The following is a 12,538-nucleotide window of genomic DNA, read 5'->3' as shown; positions in this document are numbered from 1 at the left end:
CAACCCCAAAATTTGGGCATGAAATAAAACAACTGAACTGGAATAACGGCAGATGTCTGAATGCTCAAATGACTCCACTTTTATTTTCAACCAAACTTAAAAGAATAAAAGGTTCTTATTGTATCCAATTGCGAAGTTTCCAGGCAGAGCTATCAGCTAGATGCCAAGTAACACACCATCAATGTTTGTTTTCAACATTTTCTCCAGCTTCCTAAAAGTTCACTGTTTGGGGAGAAGTGGTTTTCTTAGATTCATATAATTGGACCTACCTTCCTCCCACAAATTTGAGAAAGCCGCAGGAAGAATGAGGGGTATTTAGGTGTAGTTTTTGCAGGAATCATGGACTACTAAAATATGCCAATACAGTAAGCCAGATAACCCAGTAGGGACCTTCAATAAAATTGGCAAGGGTCTTTTTCTTTATTAGCTTCATGCTATAACATGTTGTTTTTAATTGTGTTAGAGCGAGAAATGAAGCAAGAGTCATGAACTGAGTCAGAGAAGGAGGGAAAATAAAGAAAAACAAACAAACAAACAAAAACTCATCACACTGCATTTGCAATACAGGAACCAAAAGCCAACAGACCTCCCTCTGTACCAACGCTTGCCCTGGTTGGAGCCTATAGGGAAGTGAGCTCATCCAGGCAAGATGCCTAAGTTGCGGGTGAGAATAGATGTTTCTCCCATCTACTGCAAGTGGTAATCATCTAAAAACTTGACATTTTTAGTAAGTGACACTTTTAAAAATCAAGTTCAGATTCTAAACTGACTATTATAAATGACTCCCACCTTTAAGGCCCTTGAGGTTTGGATTGCTTTGATAATGGATTGCTTTGATAATTTTATAAAACCACAATGGCCTACTTGTGGTGAGAATTCCTTCCACTGTTCAGTGGAGGTCAGCAGGGACTACTGAACTGTCCAGGAGTACAGCACATAAAATGGCCCTGGTAGCATTTAATAGAACTATTAAAGACTAGCTTTTTACCAATGCCCAAGCATTATAACCAGAGGGAGGAGGGTAGAGTAAAAATACACAAATTTTAGACAGACCTGTGTGTACCCTTGGATAAGTTATTTTCTTCCTCTGAACCTTAGTTTCCTTATTTGTAAATGGAAATTTTACATTTTTCTCACTTGCAGAAGAATACTTGTGCATGGCAGTTATTAAGGATATGTGGTAGCTTATGTAAAATACCTGGCACTCAAGAAATGGGTATTATTATTAAGAATTACTCAAAAAAGATGAAAGAAGTAAGTACACTTGAGTCCCATAGTAAGAAACATCACCTAGCACAGTTGACCGTACTTGGATAATAATGAGGAAAAGTGTCTGAGTGGGGGACTTAACCTCTTAAGAACATTTAAAGGAGGAAAAAAGGAGAACATCTGTGTTAATAAATGATGGTAGCTAAATCCTACGCTGGGCTTTTAATCACATACTTTATCAGAATGTAGACTATCAGAAATGATTTCTACAAAGATGCCTGATTAGTTGACATAATGTTCTTATCCTCTTCCATCCCAATTTCCTTTTGACCCTCCCAAAGTATAACATTGTAGGTGTTCTAACAGTCCTGCATATGTCACTCTCTTCTCCTAATCTTTCAGGAGGCTGTGCCGCTAACTCCCAAGCTGGAGGCTTCCTGCTAAGCCACCTAGACAATCAGTGGGTCTAAGAATGCCCCAAATCATTTTTTTAAAAAGACATTTGGTTCTACTCTTGTGATATAAGCAATAAAGACCCAAGGGTTGGAAGGACTTGCCTGAGGACACAGCTAGTGGCTGGGAGCTTCCAGGCCAGCACTCTTCCTACCCTGACCCTCTACTTCTTCCCCATTGCTTCTCTCCTCAGTTGTGGTCGCTTTCCTTCTCTTTTTCTTTTATGTACTATGTCTCTATTATAGTTCCTCACAGAGTCATTTGGGCTCAACCATTATTATTATTTAAAATCCATACTACAAATGATGCTTATAAGGATGACACACTTGTAGTTTAACACAGATTCATTAGCAAATGCAACTTTGACCATTTCTTGATTAAAATATGTACAGATGACTGTAGTACACATTTGGATGTGGGATGCAGTGAAATTCCAGTAGTCTGTTTAATTCATAACACAGAGCTTGGTTGGGGTTCAATGTATTCATACATTTTTATTAGTCTCAATTGAAAGATTTTAAAAGATGAATAAATTACTTTCCTATTTTCTTCATCTGCTATTGCAGACTATGCCCAACAGATGTCACATAAGAAATTCAAATTATATCTTCAAATGGAACATAACTTTAGTAATGAATAATTCAACAGAATAACTAAAAACCAGAATAATTTTTAAAACCATTTCTTTTTCTTTACTTTTTTTTTTTTTTCTGAGACAGAGTTTCACTCTGTCATCCAGGCTGTAGTGCAGTGGCATGATCTCGGCTCACTGCAACCTCCGCCTCTCAGGTTCAAGCGATTCTCCTGCCTCAGCCTCCCAAGTAGCTGGGACTACAGGCATGCACCACATGCCTGGCTAATTTTTTGTATTTTTAGTAGAGACGGGGTTTCACCATGTTGGTGGGTTTCACCATGTTGGTCAGGCTGGTCTCAAATTCCTGACCTCAAATGATCCACCCACCTCGGCCTCCCAAAGTGATGGGATTACAGGTGTGAGCCACGAGCCATTTCTTTCACTGGATAGAAATGTTAGTGGAAAAATACTCACCTATTTATCTGACCATTTTCTACTTCGGTGAAATCATTGGAGTCATTGCTAATGTTATCATCCTCGGGCACTGTCATGTTTTGCAACTCAGTTAATTCGAGTCCACTTTTGAAATGCATCATGATTAGAAAGTATCTGTAGTTTGAAAATTAGTCCAAATTTCTCCTGTTCTGAGTGTATTTAGAAGTAGATACCAAAATGGAAGCTTGACACTCCTAAAATATAGCAAAATAAAAAAATAACTAAACATATGAAACGCTACTGATTAAAAATAAATTACCACAAATAAACAAGTAGTTAATTTACTGATTATACAATTTTACATGTTGCTACTAGATGCATTAAAGCAATCTTTGTCTATCAAGTTATGGAGGTGTATCTAAATTTTATGCCTTTTATAGATTTCCTTCCATTTTTAACTATACAGTGAATCATGCCCCATAATCTTACTGATCAGGTTTATAAGAATATCATGTTAGCTGTAGGTAACAGAGACCCCCTTTTATGATATGAAGCAGTGTTGTTGTTGTTCTTTGAGATGGAGTCTCGCTCTTGTTGCCCAGGCTGGAGTGCAATGGCACAGTCTCGGTTCACTGCAACCTCTGCTTCCCTGGTTCAAGCGATTCTCCTGCCTCAGCCTCCCAAGTAGCTGTGATTACAGGCATGCGCCACCACGCCCGGCAAATTTTTGTATTTTTAGTAGAGACAGGTTTCTCCATGTTGGTCAGGCTGGTCTCGAACTACTGACCTCAGGTGATCCGCCCTCCTCAGCCTCCCAAAGTGTTCAAATTACAGGCGTGAGCCACCGCACCCGGCCTGAAGCAGTGCTTTTAAAATGAAAGTGATTCCGTTATTTTAATGTGTCAGATCGCAGAGCACACACATAGCTGGTACAGACTGCACAGAAACAAAAGCACCTTCGGTTTAGCAATCCCAGCTTAAAGAAAAATGCAAATCCTGGGATCAAGCATGCAACCCTGGTAGTCAACCAGTAAACAACAAATTTATGTTTTGAAATTTTGCAAGTAGTGTATCCATCAACTGCAAGAGATTAAATCAATCTCTTCAATGAAATCACTTTATCTCAGGGAATTAGGGAATTAAAAACTCATACTCAAAGGATTTGGTTTAATCCAACTGCTACTATATTACTCATCAGAAATGAAAAACTTCCAGAGTTCACATTTTCTCCCATATGGATGACTGTGGTTTAAGTTTCTGAGGGATCACCCATAGTAAGTAGGGAGGGAGAAAAAGAATTTTGGGGGCACAGCAGCCTCACGAATTAAAAAGCAGATGGCTTGTCTATGGCCATGCCACCCTGAATGTGCCCAATCTTGTCTAAAAAGCAGATGGCCACAGAGGCAAATGCAACTTCAAAAGCAAGGCGTATAATGCATGGGGAGCCTCACCGTGATACTCTCAGCAAAGTGATGGGGACCATGGAATGAAGCAGAATGTCAATGAGCTGGTTTTTTTTTTTTTTTTAATGTCATTAGCAAATCCCCTTGGACAATGTTTTGAATTTTGTCTGATCCTAAATTCCAGAAGATGGCTATAGCCTAGTTAAGGGTCAAACCCCAATGCGCCCAACTAAGTAATATTTCAAGAAGCATCTTACTAATTTCTATTATTTTGAAGACCCACAGAAAGTGCCTTAGAATGATAACTTTTCCAGGTATCCCCCTCTTTTCCTCTTTCCACAGCCAGGCCACACATTATTCTTTTCATTCACACAGTCTCCTATCTAGAATAAAACTTCCCTGGTTTCAGGATCCTGTAATGTGTCATAATATACACATGTTTATAACATCTCAGATTCTAGGAACCTTGTCTTGTCTTCAGGGCAAGGCACCTCCTCAAGAAGGAGGAGAGCCAGGACAGGGAGATTTGACCTCATGACTCCTGGTCTGAGGCTGATTCCTCTAACCACAGTGGTGGTGCTAGAGACTGGCCCATTTCTGATTGTTTCTGGTACCTTCATGCAGTGGTGATGTTTTACCATCTGCCTTATGTTGCAAAAGCTGAAATGAATTAAAATGGTTGAACCCCACTCTTACCCCTTGGCCCTCTTTGATGAAAGCTGTCCAAATGGGCTAGACTGGGTAATTTCTAAAAGTCTTGCCACACTGACTCCCTCTTGTGTGACTACATCCCAGGCTACTGAAGTGATATTACAGGGCTGATAGAAAGTTAATTCAGTGGATGGCATTTCCAATCTGGGTTAAGGAGACTTTTCTCTCTACAAAATGGAAGGAAATAGGGCACCAGACAAAAATTTTCTGTGGTAAGAAAGGATTGACTAATAATAGATCCCGAGTCTACTGTTTAAATTTTCATATTAAAAATACATATGTATGTATATATATGTGAGTGTGTGTATGCATATCACACACACGTGCACATGTGTAAAACTAGTAAGAAACAGAGAAGAAGGCAAAAGAATGAAAACAACAGATGAAGTCCTGGTCACTAAAATTAGGTCAATATTATGCAAATACTAGTACAAATTAATCACAAAGAATAATTTTTTATTATTATTAAATAACCTCTCTGAAACCTAACTTGTTCTTGAAAATCAAAATGGAAATTGAAGAGAAAAATTAACAAAATTAATGACACCTATCACCAAGGCCACACTTGCAAAAATAGTATCAGTTCAACTTATCATATATTTATTGAGCACTAAGTGATGAAGGGATTGAAAAAGCTTGAAAAATGTTAAATGCAGGGATCTCAGGCAGCTTCATAGAAAAGTCACATTTGGATTGGACCTTGAAATTTTTTTTTCCTAATTCTAAAAGTAATACAATGGCTGGGCATGGTGGCTCATATTTGTAATCTCAACACTTTGGGATGCCCAGGCAGGCAGATCACTTAAGCCCAAGAATTTGAGACAACATGGCAAAACCCCGTCTCTACAAAAAACAAACAACAACAAAAAAACAAAACAACACCAAAAAAAATCAAAACAAAACATTAGCTGGGTGTGTAGCACGTGCCTGTGGTCCCAGCTACTTGAGAGGCTGTGGTGGGAGATCATCTGAGCCTAGGGAGGTCAAAGCTCCACTGAAATGTGATCATGCCACTGTGCTCCAACCTGGGCAACAGAGTGAGACCCTGTCTCAAAAAATAAATAAAAGCAACACATACTCACTGTAGAATCTTTAGAACAGATATTGTAAAAGAAATTCTACCACCCCCAAATGGGCCACTGTTAAGATTTTTCTTCCTTTTCTCTTTTCCTTTCCTTTCTCTAGCTCTAGCTCCTCTTCCTTCTCTTTTTTAAGTTTAGCATTGGTGATTTTAGATTGTTTTTAGCCTACTTTTTTCATTGAGTATCATATTGTAAGCATTTTGAAGAACAGAAGTGATTATTCTAAAAAATATTAGTTATTTATTAATAAATACTAATTTATTAAAAAATAAATGAATAAATGAATGAATGAATTAACTAATATAGGTTTGGTAGAAAAGTTAGAAAATACAATTTTTCAAATGGAATAAAATGAGCAAAAAGAAAAAAGTTCACCTGTTAGCTCAGCAAGCAGAGACGATCACTCTATATATATTGTTGTATGGCCTTCCAGGGTTTTTCTATGCACATAGATATAGTGCCTGGCACACAGTAGACACTCAATAAATATCTGTCAAATGAAAGAATGAGCACAAATAAAAAATATATACACATTTACAAAAATGGAAATTATACCAAACATTGAGTTTTTAAAACATTTTTTTCACTTAACAAGATATCATTTCCTATCCTGAGTTATGTCAGTAAGCACAGGTCTACACCATTACTGTTGATACTTGGTTAACTCTGCCAGAAATTGACATCTAACTGGTTATTGCTGGACATTCAGACTGCTTGGTGGAGAGAAGACTGACAGATGGAGATGGGGCCTGAGCTGAGACTTCTCAGTGGAGGGAGAACATGGTCAACGGCACAGAGGCAGGAAGTGCAGATTGAGTTCAAGAAACAAAGAACTATAGTTTCACTAAAAAATAGAAATAATCATCAGGCTATACGATTAATTAAAAGGCAGACTAGGGTCATCATGTGAAGATCTTGGTGTTAACACAACCGTAATTACTATCTGTCAACATTTATAATAGGTTATGAATTACAATTTATTTAGCACAGAACATTTCTGATCCTTACCACAACCTTGTGAGGTACTTAAGGAAGGCATCAATTTCTTGTTATGCTTATTGGTACAATTTATTAATAGTACCAATGTAAGATACATAATCTTGCTATTTATACTGCATGGCGTTATAGATCAAAGGAGAGGATACACAAAGAAACTTATCTGGCCTTAAGTCACTTAGAGCCTATTTAACCAAGCAAGACCAACCCATCTAAAATGACACTGTACCTCAAAACAATTGCATGATATAGACTAAACTACATGGCAGAACGAAGAATAAGTCTGGTTCAGAGACACACATACCTACACAGTGCATACATGCATGAAGGAGGGAAGGAAGCAAGGAAGGAAAGAAGAAAGGGAAGTAGAATGGTGGAGAAATCAATGAGGCCAGGAGAGATCAGGTAAGTCTTAATTTAATAAAGAGATAGGACCTGAACTGTGTCTAACAATAGGTAATATTAGATTGGGGGAGAGAGAAGACTTTCCTTGTACCGAAGACAGTACTGGCAGCCTAATTGCTAACACTTTGTGCTGGATTGGTCCACTCAATATTTGTTCCCACCTCTTTTTAGTCCAGTTCTATAAAGGATAGAAAGTTGAAAACTACATTTCCCACACTCCCTTGCAGCTAGGTTTCTAGATATAATTTAGATTCCACCAATGGGAGAGTGGTGGTGGCCAGAGCAAGGCATCCACTTTACTGGTACCATTCTAGCAGGTGCTGCAGCAGCAGGTAGCCCTGGAGCCAACAGTGGTGGCTATGATTCTTGATCATCAGATTTGGCTCAAGTGATGTGTTCCTCTAGCATGCACTTGAGATAATGGCTTCCTGATTTCCAGACTTCCTGAAGGAGGCACAGATAGCATTTAACCTTAGCAAGCCAGTTGAATGTGTTATGTTAATTATTCCTAGAGGCCCAGCCTAGAGCCTGCACTGCCAGTAATTTTAACAAATTTTTAGGCACTGAATTCCCTGTATTAAATCTGTTTTCCTTAGCATAAACAGATCTCTATTAAATGAAACTAAACCCTGACTGATATCCTTAATTTTATTTCTCCCTTAAAATTTTTTTTATTACTGGAAATTTTAAACACATGGTAAAAGTAGACAATGGTATAATGAACTCCCATATACCAACTTCAATTATCAATTCAGGCCTGTCTTGTTAGATTTTTTTATGCCCACCATCACCTGGAATTATTTTGCAGCAGGTCCTTGATAACATATCATCTATAAATATTTCAGCAAGAATCTCTAAAAGGCAAGAACTTCCTTCTTAAACAATACCACTGCATCACTATCAAACCCAAAAAATAACAAAAATTGGGTAGCACTACATATCTTGCCACATACACTTAATTCTAAAACTTATTATGAATCATCATTGGTTTTTTATTGTGAAGAACTAATATAATCAGACCTCTGCTAGCTCAACTCCTGAGAATCAATTATATAAGCTAGGTCAGTGATTTTGAGAAAGTATTAGTAGACATTTCTCCAAAGAATACACAAAAATGGCCACAAGTATGTGAAAAGGTGCTCAACATTATTAACTGTCAGGGTAATGCAAATCCATACTGCAATGAGCTATCACCTCACAGCTCTTAGGACAGCCATTATCAAAAGTCAAGAGATAACAAGTGTTGGCAAGGGTATGGAGAAAAGGAAATCTTTGTACACTGTTGGAGGGAAGGTAGTTTGGTGCGCCATTATAGAAAACAGTATGGAGGTTCCTAACAAAATTAAAAGTAGAACTTTACTGTTTCATATAACACAGTAATCCCACTTCTGGATATATACCCAAAGAAAATGAAATCACCACCTCATAAAGACATGTGCGCTGAGCCTGGGGAGGTCAAGACTCCACTGAGCTGTGATCATGCCACTATGCTCCAACCTGGGTAACAGAGTGAGACCCTGTCTCAAAAAATAAATAAAAGTAACACATACTCACTGTAGAATCTTCAGAACAGATATTGTAAAAGAAATTCTACCACCCCCAAATGGGCCACTGTTGAGATTTTTCTTCCTTTTTTATTTTTATTTCCTTTCTCTAGCTCTAGTCCCTCTTCCTTCTCTTTTTAAATTTAGCATTGGTGATTTTAGATTGTTTTTAGCCTACTTTTTAAATTGTGTATTGTATTGTAAGCATTTTCAAGAACAGAAGAGGATCTTTTAAAAAATATTATTTCTTGATCTCTGTCACGGTCCGTTCAAAGAGGGCCAAATAGGAACAGCTCCCTTCTGCAGCTCCCAGCGTGAACAAAGCAGAAGACAGGTGATTTCTGCATTTCCAACTGAGGTACCTGGTTCATCTCATTGGGACTGGTTGGACAGTGGGTACAGCCCACAGAGGGTGAGGCGAAGCAGGGCGGGGTCTTGCCTCACTCAGGAAGTGCAAGGGGTCTGGGAATTTCCCTCGTCAGGCCAAGGGAAGCCGTGACAGACTGTACATGGAAAAACAGGACATTCCCACTCAAATACTGTGCTTTTCCAAAGGTCTTAGCAAACAGCAAACCAGGAGATTGTATCCTGCGCCTGGATCGGCAGGTCCCATGCCCACAGAACCTTGCTCGCTGCTAGTGCAGCAGTCTGAGATTGACTTGCCAGGCAGCAACCTGGCAGCGGAAGGGGTGTCCACCATTTCTGAGGCTTGAATAGATAAACAAAGCAGCCAAGGAAGCTCGAACTGGGTGGAGCCCACCACAGCGGAGCAAGGCTTGCTGTCTCTATAGACCCCACCTCTGGGGGCAGAGCATAGCTGAAGAAAAGGCAGCAGAAACTTCTGCAGACTTAAACGTACCTGTCTGACAGCTCTGAAGAGAGCAGTGGTTCTCCCAGCATGACGTTTGAGCTCTGAGAACAGACAGACTGCCTCCTCAAGTGGGTCCCTGACCCCCGTTTAGCCTAACTGGGAGACACCTCCTAGTAGGGGCTGACTGACACCTCATACAAGCAGGAGCCCCTCTTGGACGAAGCTTCCAGAGGAAGGATCAGGCAGCAATATTTGCTGTTCTGCAATATTTGCTGTTCTGCAGCCTCCACTGGTGATACCTGGGCAAACAGGGTCTGGAAAGAACCTCCAGCAAATTCCAACAGACCTGCAGCTGAGGGACCTGACTGTTAAAAGGAAAACTAATAAACAGAGGGGAATAGCATCAACATCAACAAAAAGGACATCCACACCAAAACCCCATCTGTAGGTCACCAATATCAAAGACCAAAGGTAGATAAAACCACAAAGATGGGGAAAAAACGGAGGAGAAAAGCTGAAAATTCTAAAAACCAGAGCGCCTCTTCTCCTCCAAAGGATGGCGACTCCTCGCCAGCAATGGAACAAAGCTGGACGGAGAATGAGTTTGACAAGTTGGCCGAAGTAGGCTTCAGAAGGTCGGTAATAACAAACTTCTCCAAGCTAAAGGAGGATGTTCTATCCCATCACAAGGAAGCTAAAAACCTTGAAAAAACATTAGATGAATGGCTAACTAAAATAAACAGTGTAGAGAAGACCACAAATGACCTGATGGAGCTGAAAACCATGGCACGAGAACTATGTGATGTATGCACAAGCTTCAACAGCCAATTCGATCAAGTGGAAGAAAGGGTATCAGTGATTGAAGACCAAATTAATGAAATAAAGTGAGAAGAGAAGTTTAGAGGAAAAACAGAAAAAAGAAATGAACAAAGCCTCCAAGAAATATGGGACTATGTGAAGAGACCAAATCTACGTTTGACTGGTGTACGTGAAAGTGACAGGGAAAATGAAACAAAGTTAGAAAACACTCTTCAGGATATTGTTCAGGAGAACTTCCACAACCTAGCATGGCAGGCCAACACTCAAATTTAGGAAATACAGAGAACACCACAAAGATAGTCTTCAAGAAGAGCAACTCCAAGACACATAATTGTCAGATTCACCAAAGTTGAAATGAAGGCAAAAATGTTAAGGGCAGCCAGAGAGAAAGGTCGGGTTACCCACAAAGGGAAGCCCATCAGACTAACAGCAGATCTCTCAGCAGAAACTCTACAAGCCAGAAGAGAGTGGGGGCCAATATTCAACATTCTTAAAGAAAAGAATTTTCAACCCAGAATTTCATATCCAGCCAAACTAAGCTTCATAAGTGAAGGAGAAATAAAATCCTTTGCAGACAAGCAAATGCTGAGAGATTTTGTCACCACCAGGCCTGCCATACAAGAGCTCCTGAAGGAAGCACTAAACATGGAAAGGAACAACCAGTACCAGCCACTGCAAAAACATGCCAAATTGTAAAGACCATCGATGCTGTGAAGAAACTACATCAATTAACGAGCAAAATAACCAACTAACATCATAATGACAGGATCAAACTCACACATAACAATATTAACCTTACATGTAAATGGGCTAAATGCCCCAATTAAAAGACACAGACTGGCAAATTGGATAAAGACTCAAGACCCGTAAGTGTGCTGTATTCAAGAGACCCATCTCACGTGCAAAGACACACATAAGCTCAAAATATAGGGATGGAGGAAGATCTACCAAGCAAATGGAAAGCAAAAAAAAGTAGGGGTTGCAATCCTAGTCTCTGATAAAACAGACTTTAAACGAACAAAGATCAAAAGAGACAAAGAAGGCCATTACATAATGGTAAAGGGATCAATTCAACAAGAAGAGCTAACTATCCTAAATATATATGTACCCAATACAGGAGCACCCAGACTCATAAAGCAAGTCCTTAGAGACCTGCAAAGAGACTTAGACTCCCACACAATAATAATGGGAGGCTTTAACACCCATTAGACAGATCAACGAGACAGAAGGTTAACAAGGATATCCAAGACTTGAACTCATCTTTGCACCAAGTGGAACTAATAGATATCTACAGAACTCTCCACCCCAAATCAACAGAATATACATTCTTCTCAGCACCACATCGCACTTATTCCAAAATTGACCACATAGTTGGAAGTAAAGCACTCCTCAGCAAATGTAAAAGAACAGAAATCACAACAAACTGTCTCTCAGACCACAGTGCAATCAAATTAGAACTCAGGATTCAGAAACTCACTCAAGGCCAGGAGTGATGGCTCACGCCTGTAATCTCAGCACTTTGGGAGGCCGAGGCGGGCAGATTACGAGGTCAGGAGATCGAGACCATCCTGGCTAACACATTGAAACCCCGTCTCTACTAAAAATACAAAAAATTAACCAGGTGCGGTGGCGGGTGCCTGTAGTCCCAGCTACTTGGGAGGCTGAGGCAGGAGAATCGCTTGAACCTGGGAGGCAGAGTTTGCAGTGAGCCAAGATCGTGCCACTGCACTCCAGACAGGGTGACAGAGTGAGACTCCGCCTAAAAAAAAAAAAAAAAAAAAAAAGAAACTCACTCAAAACCGCACAACTACATGGAAACTGAGCAACCTGCTCCTGAATGACTACTGGGTAAATAACAAAATGAAGGCACAAATAAATATGTTCTTTGAAGCCAATGAGAACAAAGACACATCATACCAGAATCTCTGGGACACATTTAAAGCAGTGTGTACAGGGAAATTTATAGCACCAAATGCCCACAAGAGAAAGCAGGAAAGAGCTAGAATCAACACCCTAACATCACAATTAGAGGAACTAGAGAAGCAAAAGCAAACAAATTCAAAAGCTAGCAGAAGGTAAGAAATAACTAAGATCGG

The 12,538-nt window shown here is 39.7% G+C and overlaps 1 protein-coding gene across 23 annotated transcripts in view; it reads right to left on the bottom strand.

The window, feature by feature from the left end:
• Nucleotides 1-12,538, bottom strand: part of SLC38A1 (solute carrier family 38 member 1) — an 87,018-nt gene that overhangs the window by 53,911 nt on the left and 20,569 nt on the right. For all 23 annotated transcript variants that reach the window (XR_010148030.1, XR_010148033.1, XR_001708019.3 and 20 more), the window contains 2 exons: nucleotides 6,243-6,357; nucleotides 2,711-2,925 (listed from right to left, as the gene is read on the bottom strand). Coding sequence is in view for 15 of the 23 variants with exons in the window: in XM_063785718.1 (XP_063641788.1) it covers nucleotides 2,711-2,832 (122 nt within the window). In the remaining 8 variants the exon portion in view is untranslated. The remainder of the gene's footprint in view (nucleotides 1-2,710; nucleotides 2,926-6,242; nucleotides 6,358-12,538) is intronic.

Source organism: Pan troglodytes, chromosome 10 (assembly GCF_028858775.2).
Source record: "Pan troglodytes isolate AG18354 chromosome 10, NHGRI_mPanTro3-v2.0_pri, whole genome shotgun sequence".
NCBI lineage: Eukaryota > Metazoa > Chordata > Mammalia > Primates > Hominidae > Pan > Pan troglodytes.
This window is presented reverse-complemented; position numbering and strand designations above follow the sequence as displayed.